Genomic DNA, 18,661 nt, shown 5'->3' on the forward strand with positions numbered 1-18,661 from the left:
GAAATGGAGGGCCCGGCCCAAGCCCATCCGATGAGCAGGCGGACGGCAGGCGCAGCGAGAAGCAAGGTCGGTCCGAGGCAAAAGGAAAAGGTGAAGCAGAGACGTGAAAGCACCTTGGGTTCTTAAGTTCTCTGTAAAAATGCCAAGAAGAGCCAGCAAATAAAAACAAGTCTAAAGAGAAAAACGTGACACTGGAGGGGCAGAGAATGGGGGGGGGGGGGGGACAGTCCAAAGGAAACAAAGGAATGTTTCCAGAATGAAGCTTTTGGATTAAACCTCCACCACTGCAGTGCTCCGCCCACAGGAATGGAGCAGCCCTTCTGTGAGCTGCTGGGAGCCCAGGCCGAGATGGAAAGTCCTGGATACAGCTCCCACTGCCAACCTGGAGTCTAAGCTGCAGCCCGGCTGGGGACTGCGGTTCAGTGTGGCACTGCTCAGACACCAAGGGGAAGACGTCCACCAGAGATCACCAGAAAGAACGATTATTCTAGACACAGCTTTGGGGTGCAGTGAACGTCGTTTCCATAAAACCTGACCATCTCGAAGGAGAATTTACAGCTCCCCTGGGCAGGCTGTGATCACTTTAAAGAAATCAAGCGGGACTGTGGGCGTGAAGACAGGCACGAGCCCCTCCTGGAGACACGTCAGCTGGCTGAGCGGCCGTGGAATCAGGACATCTGGGGGCTGTCAGTGAAATGGCCGGGTCCTGTGCAAACTGAAAACAGCCTCAGAGCACGACAGAGGGGAATGGCCTGAGCGACAGGAAGAAGGCTGGGCTTTAAAAACAAACCAGATTACTGAGGAAAACAAGCTTTAAAGTGATGAGGAAAAATAACCCCAGTGAATAAGTGTTATGTGGGGTTGGTATGGGTGTGTATTGTGCTTGTTTGTTTTTAATATGTTTTTATTGATTTGAGAGAGAAAGAGAGAAACATCGCTGTGAGAGAAACATTGATCAGTGGCCCCCTGCACGCACCCCAACCAGGGATTGAGCCCACAGCCTGGGGATGTGCCCTGACCGGGAATCAAATCAGCGACCTTTTGGTGCACAGGATGACACTCAACCATCTGAGCCACACTGCGGCTAAAATGACTTCATTTGACCATTCCACAAATATATGTAAATTCTAACATCCTATGGAATAACGGACCATTTAGAGAGTTTCCGTGTGTGCCAGGCACTGTGACACATGCCAGGGACAACAGCGAAGGTGACTATGGCACAACCCTTGTTTCTGGGGAAGCTTTCTGTCGAGTGGATGCACAGAGAGAGGGCGAGATAACGATGACACACCAGAGCACACTGCACATCCCCACTGGGGAACGTTCTCCTACCCGAGCTGGTTTCAAGAAAGAATCAGTTTACTTAACTTTCCAACGTTATAAATGTCAACACGCAAAGCAAAGCCAGCACACATTTCTTTTACTTACTCACTGCACTAAGGCTACAGATTCTTTCTGAAGCCCCCAGCCAGAGCTGGAAATCTTTCAAAGGAGTTAGGTCCTTTTGTGTATCTGGGTTTCTGCCAGCAAACCAAAAAGCCAAATGGAGCTACTGGCTCATCCATTTCACACCAACTGCCAAGTCCCTTCCCCAGAACACAGTGCCCTTCTATCTCAAAGAGGCCCCTCCGCAACTCATTCCATGTCAATCAATGGCCCAACTAGGACACAGATTCAAGTCTTTCAGATCCCAGTGCAAACACGAGACCAACTTCTCATCTATTAAAATTAGGATTTAGTAACTCATGTAAAAAAAAAATTGTTTTTAATGACTTACCTCAAATTCTTCCCAAAAGCCTTGTTTGACTTTATCTGTGGTCTCAGCTAATTTGCTTAGTTCTCGAACCCGGCTCTCTATTTCAGCAGCATTGATGCGAGTTGTGTTGAGGGGCTAATCAAATCCAGCCATCGGTGTGAAATAAAAAAAGTATTACAGAAAAAAATGTTAATGCAAAACAAAACAAAAGCAGTAACAAACGAGCCGTCTGTTTTGGTATTCGTGAAGGCAAGGACAGGAAGTTCACAGGACCTGTAACTCTCAATAAACATTTTCAAATCAAGTTTCACTTTCTCTTCTGTTCTGTCAGGAAAAAAAATCTTTCTCCAATCTCCACATACACTTTACTCTGCTGGTATAAATTTAATCATTTTTTCTTTATAAAACAGACCACAATATTAGACAGATAATATAATTTGCCACTAAGTGATAAGAGTGAGCTTGGAAATAGCAATAACTCCAAAATGAGTATGATCACCAAAGGTGCACCTACAATGACAACTTGGTGAATACTTGCTTTAAAAACTCTGAAAGCCGTTTAGAGATACATATGGAGACAGTCATGGGAATAATGTGACATCTGAAATATTTTCCCAAATACCACAGGAGGAGGACAGTGAGTGGAGGGATAAATGAAGTAGGATTTGATGTGGTGATCATAACTGAAGCTGGGTGATGGGCACACAGAGGTTCATGACACTATTCTATTCCTGAATATTTGGAATATCCTATATTGGGTTTTTTTCAATGCTATAAGGAGATGGAGCTTTAGCTTTCTAATCGCTCACCTGCTTGAGCTGTAGAACTGTGCCCAATGTTTCCACCATAGGATTCTTCTTATAATGCTCCACGAGATCTGTCAAAGAGTCGAACCGTTCTCCTCCGCCAACATCATATTTCAGTTCCTTCCAACACAAAAAAAATGATGTTTATTACCTCTGTGTTAAAGGACTGTTTCCAGACGTAAGTGCAGAGATGAACTCCCCACCATGCCCAGGAACGGAAAGATCAGGTGGCTGTGGTAAGGACACCATGGAAAGGACACTACGAGGATGATAAAAATGGAATGACCAACCCAAGGGTTCACTGTGGGGTGTGAAAAGCAATGAATAAGTATCCAACATCAACTAGGCCACAGGAAAGTTTCTCCTTCATAAACAGCTTTTAAAAAAAATAGAAAAATAGTATTCTTTATTCTCTACTTATACCTTAGGCCAAGCGACAACACATAAGGCTCCTGACTAGAAGATAATAACTATTTCTCTCTGAAACACAACAAACTCCAAGGTTGGTAAGGCAGCACTGAAGCCCAATATATGTTTCTTTACTTTCATCTTCTAATGAAAATTATAAACAGGGACCAGGAAACTTTTTCTAACAAGGAGATCCAAATAGACTATTTAAGGGAAACAACAAGAACACAGTTAAACTCAGAAAATACAAAACCCTAGAAAGAATATACATGAAGATATTTGGGTACAGTCTTTTATTTAAAAATAAAACTTTCATAATGACAAAGTAAAGACCTCTGAAAATATATTCTTCCATAAAAGCAGCAAGAACACTGGCAAAAACTGTCATCAACTTTTTCAGAACTCTGACAATTAAAGAACTTTCAACAGTCCAAGGAGTATTTTATTCAAGAAAAATTATTGGATCTTGGTAAGAGCAACAAACTGTGGCATTTTAACTCGCCCTATTCCCACCCATCTCTCCCCAGCTCCTCGGTAGCTTTGAAAACCAGCAGCCTCGTGATCACAGTAACTATGAAAACAAGCGATTTAGCACAAATAGAGGGGACAGAATGGATTTGAACCTCTCGAGAGAGACCTATCCCCAGAGAATTATCATTATTTGGCCTTTTTGGCAGCTCCCTGGAAAAGTCCTGTTTTCAGAGCTTGTCTTTATTTGATTGACTCAGAGTTCACTCAGCCTGTCTTCAGGGTATCTGCTGGAAAACAATCAGCAGCAACTATCTAATATTGTGGCTGCCTGAGGTGGCAATACCAGTTAGGGCAAATAAGAGACTGACCAAAAACGTAAAAAGGAAACCTAGGCAATGACCACAGGGAGCTCTGAAAACCTCCAACATATTCTTGAGAATCTAAAAAACCATGTGCATATGCAGGACTGTGTGAAGTTCAAGAAAAATATGAGAAGGCCCCAATCTTCACCTTTAGCTGACCTTAAAGTTCTGCATAAGCAGGAAAGGAAAGCTAAGGCAGAGCTTTAAGCTGCCAGAATGTTAAAATCATGCCAACAGCCTGGCCAGTGTGGCTCAGTGGCTGAGTGTCGACCCAAGCACCAAGAGGTCACCAGTTTGATTCCCGGTCAGAGCACATGCCCAGGTTGTGGGCCCAATCCCCAGTGGGGGGCATGCAGGAGGCAGCCAATTGATGTTCTCTCTCACTGATGTTTCTACCTCTCTCTCTCTCTCCCATCCTCTCCCTCTAGAATCAATAAAGAAAAAAAAAATTTTTTTAATTAGTCATGCCAACCGACACACACACACACACACACCCCTTTGGCAAAGGCTGGGAGACTTAATGGTTCAAGGCATGTAAGGAAATATCTATCCAATCATTAACTAACCAATAGACTAACCAAAGGCTTCAGTGGTTGTACATGAAAAAGAAGTCAGACTTTACAGAGTTGGTCTAATAGTCACTAAACATACAGACAGCGACAAGTACAACAACAATAAAAAGTAACAACAAAAGCCCTGGGAAAGAAGGGCATCTGATTTCCAGAGTCGCTATATTATTTAAAATGTCTAGTTACCAACAAAAAGTATGAGACATGCAAAGAAATAGGGAAGTATGGCCCATACACAGGATGAAAAGAGCACTCAATAGAAGCTGTTCTTAGAAAGCCCAGACACAGACTTTAAATTGGCTAATACAAATATGTCCAAAGAGCTAAAGGAAAACACACTTCACAAATTAAAAGAAAATATGAGCATGTTGTCTCATCAAATTGAAAATATTGCAAAAACGTGTACACAAATGTTCATAGCAGCATTATTCACAATAGCCCAAAAGCCCATCATTTTTTAATGGATATCCCATTGTATGATATATATCCATACAATAGAATATTTGACAATACAAAGAGCTTAATGATAAGCGCTATAACATAGATAAACTTTGAAAATGTTATGCTAGCCTGGCCAGGTTGGCTCAGCAGTTACAGCACCGGCCTACAGACCAAGGAGTTGTGGGTTCAATTCCCAGCCAAGGGCACATACCTCAACTGTGGGTTTGATCCCTGGCTCCAGAGCTGTGTGGGAGACAACCAACTGATGTGTTTCTCTCACATCAGTGTTTCTCTCTCCCTCCTTCCCTCCTTCCCACTCTATCTGATAAAAATCAATGGAAAAATATCCTCAGGTGAGAATTTTAAAAAAAGAAAATCTTATGCTAAGTAAAAGAAACCAGACAAACAAGGCCACACATTATATAACTTATCTATATGAAATATCTAAAATAGGCAAATACACAGAAACAAAAAGACTCGCGGTTGCCAAGAGCTGGGCGGAGAGGGAAAAACGAGGAGTGACTGGTAATGAACACAGGTGATGAACACATCCTGGTGATGAAAATGTTCTGAGATTCAATAGTGTTGGTGGTTGAATAATTCGTGAATATTCTAAAAACCACTAAATGGTCCACTCTAAAAGGGTAAATAGTATGGTGTATGGATTATTTCTCAACAGAGATGTTTTGTAAATCTAATTCAAAAACTAAGCAAGCCCTGGCCAGTTTAGCTTAGCGGTTAGAGCGTTGGCCCACAGACCAGAGAGGCCTGGGTTGGGTTCCCGCAGTTTGTCCCTGCCCTGGTTGAGGTCATGTGGGTGGCAACCAGTCAATGTGTCTCTCTCACATCAATGTTTCTCTCTCTCTCTTCCTCCCTCTCTCCCTCCCGCTCTATCTGAAGATAAATGCAGGGGGAAAAAATGTCCTCGGGTGAGGAAAAAAAATTTAAAAACTAAAGCAACAGTAAATAAAGAGTTTCTATTTAGGAACAAAGTTTGACATAGTCAACCAAGAATCACCCACCTTGGTCCCATCACCACACTAAAAATAAGAAACAGGGAGTTCAGCCTTGGCCGGGTGGGTCAGTTGTTTGGAGCGTCGTCCCACACACCAAAAGGCTGTGGGTTTAATTCCTGGTCAGGGCACATACAGGAGGAACTGATTGATGTTTCTCTTTCACATCCATGTTTCTCTCTCTCTCTTGCCCTGCCTCTCTCTCTAAAATCAATAAATATATCCTCAAATAAGGATAAAAAAAACACACAGTAAGTTCAATTCCCCCATCCTTAATGCAGGAACTCTGTAATATGAAGGCTCGACTGGGACAATCCTGAGGAGGAGCTGAGACCATTATTTTGGAGACAAGACTGAAGCCAACTCCAACTACAATCAAGCAGAAACAGATCAGACACTGCAGGGCAGGAGGTGATGCAGAGGCATGACTTAATCCACCAACGAGAGACTGGAAAGAAATAATTTAATAAAGTTCTGAAACGATGAAACGATCATAATTACGAAAACTGTAGAAGTCCTTGGCCAAGTGAGCAAAGAAAATCTGACTTTGAAGAAAAATAAGAAAATCTGACTTTGGAAGTCACGGTGTCTGTCCTCTCCAAGCAGAAAAATCACCCAAAGACGACATTTTGCCAGACCCAAGTTCAACTGAGTCTTTACCTGACAGCGGATCATGACGTGGGTCACTTTGGACTTGCCGTCATTGCTCTCCCCCTTGTCATCACCAGTTCGGACAGAGAGAACAAAATCTCCAGGGTGGCTCTGGCTCTCTCGTACCAGGAAGCTGCCGTGTTTTCCTTTCTCGGTTAATAACTTCTCTGCTTCTTTCCCAGAGAGGTGTCCGTGAAACCACCTAGATTTTTAAAAATGAAAATAAATTGAGTTTTGCCGTGGGATACAACACTCTTTCACAAAACTACCATATATAGTCAGCTTTCCTAAACGCAATCGCAAAACAAGCACAATCCTCCAAGAGATTGAGCGATACCGTGTAAGCCAGAATTTGCAACCCAAGCAGACGGGAAGAATGACAAAGATGTCAAGAATGACCACTAAACTTCTTAAATGAGCCCCCAGTCATTTGGAAACAAATATCCTCAATCTTGCCTCTAACTATTTAATCACAGCCACGTAAAGAAATTATAGTAGAAAGCTATGGTAGAGACAGAGAATGATCTAAATGCTTGTCCTTGCCCTGGCATGTGGACAGGATGCAAAAAAGATCTTCATTATAAATTAATTCAAGCATTTCAAATTTTTCCATATTTCTAACTCATACGTGGACAAGTCTGCTATCAACATCTTTGGCCTGTATGCTGGGTTATCATTTCAAACTTTAATGCATGTAAGACTAAGAGTAGAGGTGAGGGATTTTGCTGAAAATGTGAATTCCCATTGTGCACAACCAGAGATACTAATACACTACTGAATGGGGCCCAGCAATCTGCACTCTTAACCAGTACGCCAGAGTCCTGATGTAAGCCGTCCAAGGACAGATTTCAAGATACTATAAAAAAATCTTAACATAGTCATGTTAATGAGGTGGCTTTTTCCCTCAAGATCTTGGTTATAAAACAAGTACTCTCCTGGCAGATGATGCTCATCACTACAGGATGAACAGAGGAAAATTTGGAAATCAAATGCACAGAGTTGGCAGGCAGCCTTTTACTTAAAGCTACAGGGGTAGCTGGAGAAACAAATTATCAGCATATAATAGCACTGCAATAGAGGTGCAGGTTGAAGAAAATTACCTGAAGATACAAACTACAGAAACCTAATTAAGAGACCCTGAATTTGTAATGAGTCAGAGGAGACTGGGAATGCAGAAAGCCAATGAAATCAATACAAATTAAGCCAAGCCCCAGCTAACATCAGCTCAGTTCCAACACAGTGATGGGGGAAAGAGCTCTGAAATAACACAATTACTGCTAAGCAAGGTCATTCTCACACATTTGTGGGTGTAACAGAAAGGAGCTGTTGAAAATCAGACCATTCGAGTGCTCAGCGTTCCCACTTCTGAGCTTAAACTGACATCTGTTGGTGGCTCTGCTGAATAACTGCTTAGGAGCTACTACCGAGAACTGCTGCGACTTTGATGTCGCCATTATCATTTGTTCTCCTCTCATAACTCTCCAAGATTATCAGCTGAAGTTCAATAATCTTAAAATTACGGCACAAACTAAGACTATACAGGAGCCCTGGCCGGTTTGGCTCAGCAGTTAGAACGTCGGCCTGAGGGCCAATGAGTCGCAGGTTTGATTCTGGTCAAGGGCACATACCTCGGTTGTGGTTCTGTCCCCGGCCCTGGTCGGGGTCAAGCGGGAGGCAACCAGTCAATGTGTCTCTCTCACATCGGTGTTTCTCTCTCTCTCTCTCTCTCTCCCTCCTCCCCTCCCACTCCATAGGACGATAAATGAAGAAAAAAAAAAAATCCTCTAGTGAGAATTAAAAAAAAAAGAATATACAGGAATAGCCTGAGACCCCAAGAATGAGTGTAAGCAACACCAATGGAAACCTCTGCAAGGAAAGGGCACTCTGAGAATAATCTGATCCTATTATTCTTACTTTAATAAAACTTTAAAAGCTGCAGTTTGGGGTGAAAAAGGCGAAGGGATTAAGATGTACAAATTGGCCCTCACTGGTGGGGCTCAGTTGGTTGAGCATCGTCCCATGCACCAAAAGGTCACCAGTTTAATTCCCGCTCCGGGCACATGCCCGGGTTGTGGGCTAGATCCCCCGTAGGGGGCGTGCAGCAGGAGGTCCATCGATGTTTCTTTCTCACATGGATGTTGCTCTCTCTCTCCCCATCTCCCTTCCTCTCTCTCTAAAAGCAATAAAAACATTTTAAAAAAAGATGTACAGCCCTGGTCAGTTTGGCTCAGCGGTTAGAGCATCCGCCTGTGGTCCAGAGAGACCCGGGTTCGGTTCCCACTAAGGGCATGTACCTCGGTTGCAGTTTGTCCCCGGCCCTGGTTGGTCATACGGGTGGCAGCCACTCGATGTGTCCCTTCACGTCGATGTTTCTCTCTCTCTCTCCCTCCCACTCTATCTGTACAAAAAAATGGAAAAATATCCTCGAGTGAGGATAAAAAAAAAAAAAAAAAAGATGTACAAATTAACAGTTACAAAAGAATCATGGGAGTGTAAAGTACAGCTTAGGGAATGCAGTCAATAATACTGTAACAACTATATATGGTGTCAGGTGGATGCAAGACTTATCAGGGGATCACTTCATAAGTTATATAAATGTCTAATCATGAGGCTGTACACCTGGAACTAATATAATATTGAATATCGACTGTAATTGAAATTTTGAAATTTTAAATACAGATTGCAGCTAGAGAAACAGGTACAAGCCAAACCCCCACAAATGCATTCACATAACACTTATGGCACAGGAAAGAGGCAGAGACTATGTAGTTACTAAAATGTCACTGACCTTTCAGAGGTAGGATCTGCACAGTTCAGAGGATATTTGAGCTCAATAACATCTCCATTCTTCTCTTTTAATTGCCCATGATGTTCCATGTAATACTGAACCAACTCAGCCAAAGTGGCAAACTTCTCCCCTCCATACAGGTCATAGTAATCACCAGTGTTCTGAATCTTGATGTGAGTGACAGCTCCATTTCTCCTAAAATAGTCCATTAGAAAGAGGGGAACACAAATAAAGCACTATACTAGTAAAAATAAATCTCATATTCATTATCGGGTTGCACCTGAACATTCAAACAAACCCAAGGACCGAGTTTACACTTACCCTATAAGAAATGCCTGAGTGAAATGACCACACAGTCCATCATTTCAACACACAGGGCTCTGTTTATTAGTTTCTGCCCTTGTACAACTTCTACTTTGAAAGTCTGATCTATCAAATTGCATATTTTAAGTGCCAACAATTTTTCTCATCATTAATCAAGATACATATGATTAAAAGTTAAACAGCTCGGCCAGTGTGGCTCAGTGGTTGAGCATCGACCCATGCACCGAGAGGTCCTGATTTGATTCCCGGCCAGGGCACATGCCCAGGCTGTGGGCCAAATCCCCGGTGGGGGGCATGCTGAAGGCAGCCAATTGATGTTTTTCTCTCACATCGATGTTTCTATCTCTCTCTTCCTTCCTCTCTCTCTAAAATATCAATTTAAAAAAAGAAATATAAAAAAATCATTTTCAAGACATATAATTGACAGTTTCCAGATTAGATTTACTATGTTATTCCACTGAGTTGACATAACATTAGCCAAAAGTGAGTAAAACTCGGTATTTTAGTTAGCCTAGGCCATCTGTGGTTTTCTGAACTTCTAAATACATCTTTAGGACACCCAATTATCACCTAGGTGGACCCGTATTTATTTTTAGTCTGACCCTGTAGCATCAGTGATGAAGCCTCTGGAAAATAAAAGCACAATTCTACCAATGAAAAAGAAAAACGGGACTAAGGAAAATAAGCAAAATCATTCCCTAATGTTACTAACAATATCTACTTCTAATTTTTGGTGAAAACCTTTTCCAGTGGGTAAAAAAGGCACTTCGGGTCACTCTCCTCCAGCTACACCTGACTCTGTTTTAACACCTGAGCTTTCCACTGCTCGCCTTTATTTAATGCCACACACAAAGACATTCAGGTATGGACTAGGTGGACATACACCAACACCGAAGGGCTTCAGAGACACGACACTATATGAAAGCAGCACAATGCAGAACGACATGCTTAGTGTGTACCACTGTGAGAATTTACAAACACACACAAGTCATACTACGTACTATTCATGATACAAACATATGTGTATATTTTATTATTATAAATCTATGATTTACATATTATATTATAAATAGATGTACTTTTGTATAAACTAGACAGAAACTCATGCTATTAGCTGCTTCTGGGGCAAAAGGGAAAGCAGGACCATAGGTGATGAGTAAAGGGAAATTTCACTTTATTTTATATCTTATTTTGAAGGAAAAAATGACTGGCTTATGATAAATGCAACATCAGTGACTGTACATACATTTTTGTATATTTCTGTATTTTTTTCTGAAAATTCAAAAAGGAGGATCTTCTGTGGCTAACTGAATACAAGGCAATGTAACCATCAATTTTTCAGAACGGGCACATAACAGAAAGGTCAGATGGCCTGCAGAGAACCAGAATAATGAACATGTCACGTGTGCACGTGTGCACAGACACATGCATTTGTACGACAGTGTCTAGAACGTATAGCAAAAATATAAGGAAACATAAAAAGTGAAACTTGGCAGTGTTGCAGCTGTTAAAAGGACCGGTTCTAAGACACTTCACACAAAAAAGATATACAAGTGGCCTTCGAACTTATCAAATGATGTTCAGCTTCAATCATCAGAGGACTGAAAGTGAAAATTCACTGAGATTGTACTTCTCACCTATCATGCTGCTGAAAATGAACAACTTGACCACATTCAACTACTGACACTGCGGCAAAGCACCCCATGCACTGCCGGTGGGCGCGCCAAAGGTGCGGTCACCACGGAGGGGAATTGGGAAAAGCTGTAACACCTCTCTGCCCCAGTCATCTCACTCCCTGACACTCACCCTGAAGATAAACTTCCGAAAGCACAAAGCATAGGCAAAAGATTATTATATTCACTGTGGCATTAGGTAGCACTGTAAAATGTTGGAAACCAATTCCCCTCTGCAGGAAATTGTATAAAGGTATATGCTATGCAGTTGATTAAAATGAGAGAGCAAGCACTAAAGGATTTCAGTAAATGAAAAAAGTAAACTACAAAAAAATGTATGTAATGCTCTGCTTCAGGTATTAAAAAAAACACAGAAGCATAAACCAGAAATTAATCGGAATGGCTACTTACAGGGATGGATGGGAACAAGGTGCAAGGGGTAAAGGATAAGACTGAGATTTCACAGAATATACCTTTTTATATCGTTTGACCCTAAATCTTGTCAATGTTTCACACATTGAAAAACTAAAATTAAATCGACAAAGATAAAAAGAAATGAACACAGCCCTGGCCGGTTTGGCTCAGCAGTAGAGCGTCGGTCCACGGACCAATGAGTTGTGCAGGAGACAACCAGACAAAGTGTCCCTCTCACATCAATGTTTCTCTCTCTCTCCCTCCTTCTCACTCTATCTGAAGATAAACAGAAAGATATCCTTGGGTGAGGATTAAAAAAAACTGAACACATAACAAAAAAACTGAATGCAAAATGAAAGAAATGAATCTCACTTTGTAGTAAGTTCAACTACACAGAAAACGAATTCCTATAACTTTGAACACAGTACTTATTATATACTCTTAATGGGATCTATTCTAAGAACAAAAAGAGCCCTGGCCGGTTTAGCTCAGCGGTTAGAGCGTCGGCCTGCAGACCAGAGAGACCCGGGTTCGGTTCCCGCTAAGGGCATGTACCTTGGTTGCAGTTTGTCCCTGGCCCCAGCTGGGGTCGTGTGGGTGGCAACCAGTCGATGTGTCTCTGTCACACCAATGTTTCTTTCTCTCTTCCCCCCTCTCTCCCTCCCACTCTGTCTGAAGATAAATGCCAAAAATAAAATTTAAAAAAAAAAAAAATTTTTAAGAACAAAAAGACTCCAAAGAAACCATGAACTTCCCTTAATGGGTTTGCAATTAGAAATGATAGTGGTAGAGTCATTCTGAATCTACTGTATCACAGGACTGGGCGAATGAGGTCACATTGATGCCGCTGTGGAGCAGGGTTCTCGCTGCAGAGGAGAAACACCAGCATGGGATGGGAAAAGGTGAGGAAGCTGGGTTGAGCTGGAACTATCAGTATGAACACTTGGTTTTAAATATGTAAATATTTATTTCCCAGCTCCGTCTACTGTGAGGGCCCAGAGGCAAGGACACTCGGGAGCACAAACACCAAAAGATGGAGCAAACAGATACTATGTGTCTCCAGAGGGGAAATAACGGGATGGCTTCAAAAGCCTTTTTTAAAATAGTAAGGGAAATTTGAGTATGGACTATATATGAGATGACATCACTGAGTCAATGTTACAATTTCTCATATGTAATAATGACCTCATAGTTATCCACAATGTCCTGGTTCCTAGGACACACACTCTTAAGAATTTGGAGGTAAAAAGCAATGCCCTGATGTCTACAACTTATTTTCAAAAGGTTCAAGGGGGAAAAGGTGTGTAATACACACAGACGCTCATAAAGAGAAAGAGCAAACAAGGCAAAATGTTAGCAGGTAACGGTAATGTGGGTGCTCACGGTTTTCATCTATGAACTAGTCAGTAGGTCTGAAATTTCTCAAAATAAAAAGTGGAGGGGAGCCCTGGCCGGTTTGGCTCAGCGGTTAGAGCGTCGGCCTGCGGTCCCGAGAGACCCGGGTTCGGTTCCCGCTAAGGGCATGTACCTCGGTTGCAGTTTGTCCCCGGCCCTGGTTGGTCGTGCGGGTGGCAGCCACTCGATGTGTCCCTTTCACATCGATGTTTCTCCCTCTCTTCCTCTCTCCCCCTCCCACTCTACCTGAACAAAAAATAGAAAAATGTCCTCAGGTGAGGATAAAAAAAAATTAAAAAAAATAAAGTAAAAAATAAATAAATAAATAAATAAAAAAGTGGAGGGGAAAAAACACACTAATTCTGTAGTGTGGGGTCTGCTGCTACTAGTTATGAGACTAGCTCACTAACTTAACTCTGTGTCTCAGCTTACTAACCTGTGACATGAGGAGAACAGTGGTACTGATTCATAGGTCATTAGGAAAGTTAAATAAAATGATGTGGATAGAGTGCTTAGCTCAACAGCTTGGAATATGTCAAGTCCTCAATAACGTTTGCTATTGTCATCATCATCGTTATTATTATATAATCTCCATCCAAACTCTTTCAAATCAAATGTCACTTTAGGTTAGAAGTCAATGCTGGGACAAGCCCAGAGGACTGCCACCCATTCCATATTGTAAAACGGAAGTAAAAGCCAATGTTAGAGGCGCTTTAAAAAACTAATCTAGCCCGGCTGGTATGGCTCAGTGGTTGAGCGTCGACCCATGGCACCAAGAGGTCACCGGTTCGATTCCCAGTCAAGGCACATGCCCAAGTTGTGGGCCCAATCCCCAGTAGGGGACATGGAGGAGGCAGCCAATCAATTTTCTCTTTCATCAATGTTTCTATCTCGCTCTCTAAAATCAATCAAGAGGAAAAAAAACAAGAAACTAATCTACACTGAAAAGGGACCTCCCAAATCCCAAAGGGATCCTAAATGAATCCTCAAGAACACATCTTACTAACTTCTTTATTTGAAATAATAATACAATCAAATTCATAAAGGAGTCCAGTTCTAACTCCTGGAATGAGCTCAAGTAGAGAGAATAAGTATTTGAGAAAGTCAATTTCTACCAAAATTCTCCTACACCTACTCAAAGAGACATGTAACAGGATGCTGGCCATGCCATTCAAAAAAAAAATTTTTAACTAAAAACAACCCAATATGTAACAGTAGGGGACTAAATAAACTGTAATGTGTTCACACCAAATATTACAGAGCCATTAAAATTAATAATGAGATCTACAGGTACCAGTATTTTTAAAAATGTTCAAGAAAGTTGCAGATAATACATATGTTATAAAGCCATGGGTGTGAAGTCTAAAAATACACACCAACTAGATCTTGTTCGCACAGAGCACAAACGCAGTACAAGGATAAAAACACAGTCAGGAAGGACATACGCCAGCCCCTCGACGGCGGTTTCCTCTGGGGTAAAGGGGAGGGGAATGGGACTGGGCAGGGGAACGCACAGGACCACAACTTCCTCAGTGATGTTCTATTTCTTAAAAAGACAAATGAGCCCTGGCCGGTTTGGCTGCTCAGCGGTTAGAGCATCGGCCTGCGAACCAGAGAGTCCCGGGTTCGGTTTCCCGGGTTCAGTTTCCGCTAAGGGCACGTACCTCGGTTGCAGTGTGTCCCCGGCCCTGGTTGGGGTGGTGTGGGTGGCAGCCAGTCGATGTGTCTCTCTCATGTCGATATTTCTCTCTCTCTTCCTCCTGCTCTATCTGAAGATAAATGCAAAAATATCCTCAGGTGAGGATAAAAAAAAAAAAAAGACAAATGAAAAGAAACTCTTTAGACGTATTTTTACCACTAAGAGATCAAGGGAAGGGAAGGGAAAATGCAGAGCGCCAGGTTCAGGGTGAGTGGAATCAAGCACTGGTGAATCCTCCAACTCATCCTCGGTGGTCTCTCTGGGGACAAGAAATGCCCACCGTCACCCCCCTTCTGCCAAATTCCCAAGTTTCTCACTCTCAGGAGGCCTCACCCTGAGCCCCACAGCCGGGCTTGAGTGAGATCTGACCTGTGGGCCAGGCCTCACCAGGCACAGGGCAACAGGCAGGCCTTCAAGCTCTGCACAAGGGCAGCGAGTTGTCCAGGTGCGGTTTTCACATTTCCTACCTGGAGAACACGCTCAGGAGTCTCTCTTCTTGGAGTCTCTCTTTTTCTTCCCACTTACCTAACAGAAAGCGTAAAGTCTCCAGGGTTACTTTTACTGGGCCTTGCCAAAAAACTGCCATCAACTCCTCTTGTCAACAGTAGGTTTTCGGCCTCCACGCCAGTGATATTTGGGTGAAACCATCTTGAGAGAGAGAGAGAGAGAGACAGCGATGAACAACAAAGGAGTCTATGAGCACGTGCCCACACCATCACAGCTGAAATGCCTAGGAGCAGAGCAGCTAATGAAAACACAAATCAGCCCGGCTAGTATGGCTCAGTAGCTGACCCATGTACCGGGAGGTCGCTGGTTCGATTCCTGGTCAGGGCATAAGCCCAGGTTTCAGGCTCAATCCCCAGTAGTGAGCATGCAGGAGGCAGCCAATCAATGTTCTCTCTCATTGATGTTTCTCTCTCTCCTCCTCCCTTCTTCCCTCTCTAAAGATCAATAAAAACATTTTTGAAAATTAAAAAAATAATAATAATAATACAAATCAAACCTTCCCTGAACTTTCCCCCTCTTCTTGGTCACTGCCCCCTCAACTTCCCCTTGGTCGGGGCCTGGGATCCTGCTAGCACTGTAGGTGGAGCTGGGGACATGGGTATTAAGCCAGTCACTAGGTGGGCCAAGCCCCAAACGACAGTCCACATGGTCAGGAGACTGAACACACAGAGTGGCATTGAACAGATAAGTAAGTAAATAAATAGATAATTACTTAATAAATAAGTAAACATACTGAAGACAACGGGAGCCGGGTTCCTCGCTGTTGGAAAGGGAGAGAGCCAGAAGAAACCCTATGGTGTCAGATGGGAATTGAAGGTATCGATGCAAACACTAGAATTTGATATACATGTGGAGATATATGTAGAAATGTAGAAATACAGATGTATGTTTCTGTGAATATATGTGTATACACGTACACATACATACATGTTTTCCTAGCTCTCTCTTCTGAAAGGAAGCAATGACACCCCAGTAGCACTCAGCACACCCAGCACCCACAGTTCTCCAGTAAAAAGAATGGGGCTCCTTGAAGAAACAGGTAATGCCAGGGCTGGGGCAGTAAAAGTAAGGTGAGCCTGCGACATCTGACTGTGCCACAGTAAGGAAGAGCTCCAATGCGGACATGTCAAAATGACACAGGGGCAGGCTTGAAGGGCCTCCCACTGGCCAAATTAGAGACCACTGGTACCTGAAAATAGTGATATTAACAGATTCTAACCCTTCAAATAAAATGGGAGACCAAGAGTCCACACAGATATCAGTTTTTAAAAACTAACTAAGGTTCATCAAAAAATTAATCGTAGAGTTACCATATGATCCAGAGATTCTACTCCTGTGCATATACCCACAAGAACTGATAGCAGGGACTCAAATAGTGTCTCACACCCATGTTTATACCGGCATCATTCACAAAAGCTAAAAAGTAGGAGCAACCCAAGTGTCCGACAGATGAACGAATAAACAGAATGTGGTTATGCACACCAACGGAATCTTATTTAGCCTTAAAAAGGAAGGAAATCCTGTCACCAGCCACATGATGAAGCCTGCAGACATTATGCTAAGTGAAATGCACCAGTCATAGAAGGACAAATACCGTATGATTATACTTTATATGAGGTACCCAGAATAGTCAAATTCACTGAGACAGAAAATGGACTGGTGGTGACCAGGGGTTGGGGGATAGGAGAAATGGGGGTTAGTGTTTAACAGGGACAGTTTCAGTTTGGGAAGATGAAGAAGTTCTGGAGATGTATGGTGGTGATGTGAATGTACTTACTGCCACAGAGCTATAGACTTAAAAATGGTTAAAATGCGCCCTGGCCAGTTTGGCTCAGTGATGGAGCGTGAACCAATGAGTCGCAGGTTCGATTCCAGTCAAGGGCATGTACTTCGGTTGCAGTTCGTCCCCGGCCCTGGTCAGGTCATGCAGGAGGCAACCAGTGGATGTGGCTCTATCACATCGATGTTTCTCTCTGCCTTTCTCTTTCTCTCTCTCTCTCTCTGTCTGATGATATATGGAAAAATCCTCAGATGAGAAATAAAAATTTTTTAAAAAGTTAAACTATGCCCTGGCCAGTGTGGTTCAGTTGGTTGAAGCATCCTTCCATGCACCAAAAGGTCACCAGTTTGATTCCTGGTCAGGGCACATGCTCAGGTTGCAGGTTTGGTCCCTGGTCAGGGTGCATATGGGCGGCAACTGATCAATGTTTCTCTCTCACATCATTGTTTCTCTCTCTCTCTCCCTCTCCTTCCTCTCTCTCTAAAAATCACATACAATATATATAGAAAGAATAATAAAAAATTACCATTGGCAACCATAATAATAACAGTTGAGGCATGAATCATCAATGGATGTTAAAACTAATGGTGAACATTTCAGGAGGGACAGAATATTTACTGCAATCTCCACAAAATGCTTACTAATTGATTACATGTTAATGAATAAGTAAAATACACTAATGAACTTCACAGTAGAGAACCTGGTAGTAACTATGGTAATCAACTGGTAAAAGTTAATAGCACCAGTTATGACACTATACACCTCCTGACACCACACACTCAGAACAGTGTCATTTCTGTGATAAATCCTGACAAAAATGCATTATCTAATCTAATTATGAAAAACATCAAATAAATCCTATATGAATGACACTATTCTAACTGGCATGTACTCTTCAAAAATGGTCAAAGAACTATCCAGACTGCAGGCATGGTTCTTTCTGGACTATATCATGGAGCAGGGGGAAGGGAGACAAAGGGAAAAGAAGGGTTTTTTGTTGTTTCTTTTGTCTTTTGCTATAAAGGACGTTACAGAAAAAATTTGAGAGGGGAATAGGAATTAAATGATAGTACTGTTTAACGTAAATCTTTTTTATTTTTTTCTTTACTGATTTTAGAGAGGGAGAGAGAGAGAAAGAAACATCGATGAGAGAGAACATCAACTGGCCCCCTCCTGCATGCCCCCCACTGGGGATTTGGCCCACAACCTGGGCATGTGCCCTGACCCGGAACCAAACCGGCGACCTCTAGTTGCATGGGGTCGACGCTCAACCACTGAGCCACACTGGCCGGGCTAACATAAATTTACCTGATTTTGATGAGAGTGATTATGTGTGTGAGTGCCCTTGTTTCAAGGAAATGCACACAAGAATTTTGGAGTAATAACGTATCAAGTCTACAACTTCCTTTCAAATAGTTCGAATAGCATCTGCTTCAAAATATTCCTAATTTCCAGCAAGATTTCCTTCATGGGCTCCAAAAGTCACCGAGATTTATGGTAACAAGAGTAATTTCTAAAGTCCAATATCCTGGACCTCTCCAGGCTCATTCGATGCTCCCAAGAACAGAAGTCAATATTAAAGGCAGAGTCCTGGTACTGAC

General features: G+C 42.4%; 1 protein-coding gene across 2 annotated transcripts in view; it reads right to left on the reverse strand.

The window, feature by feature from the left end:
* The window catches only part of PTPN11 (protein tyrosine phosphatase non-receptor type 11), a 65,024-nt gene that overhangs the window by 32,813 nt on the left and 13,550 nt on the right, over window positions 1-18,661 (reverse strand). For both annotated transcript variants that reach the window (XM_036276476.1, XM_036276475.1), the window contains exons 2-6: window positions 15,299-15,421; window positions 9,269-9,463; window positions 6,490-6,682; window positions 2,569-2,685; window positions 1,781-1,894 (exon numbers count right to left, since the gene is read on the reverse strand). In XM_036276476.1, coding sequence (XP_036132369.1) covers window positions 1,781-1,894; window positions 2,569-2,685; window positions 6,490-6,682; window positions 9,269-9,463; window positions 15,299-15,421 — 742 coding nt within the window. The remainder of the gene's footprint in view (window positions 1-1,780; window positions 1,895-2,568; window positions 2,686-6,489; window positions 6,683-9,268; window positions 9,464-15,298; window positions 15,422-18,661) is intronic.

The sequence above is a fragment of the Molossus molossus genome, unplaced genomic scaffold, assembly GCF_014108415.1.
Source record: "Molossus molossus isolate mMolMol1 unplaced genomic scaffold, mMolMol1.p scaffold_m16_p_22, whole genome shotgun sequence".
NCBI lineage: Eukaryota > Metazoa > Chordata > Mammalia > Chiroptera > Molossidae > Molossus > Molossus molossus.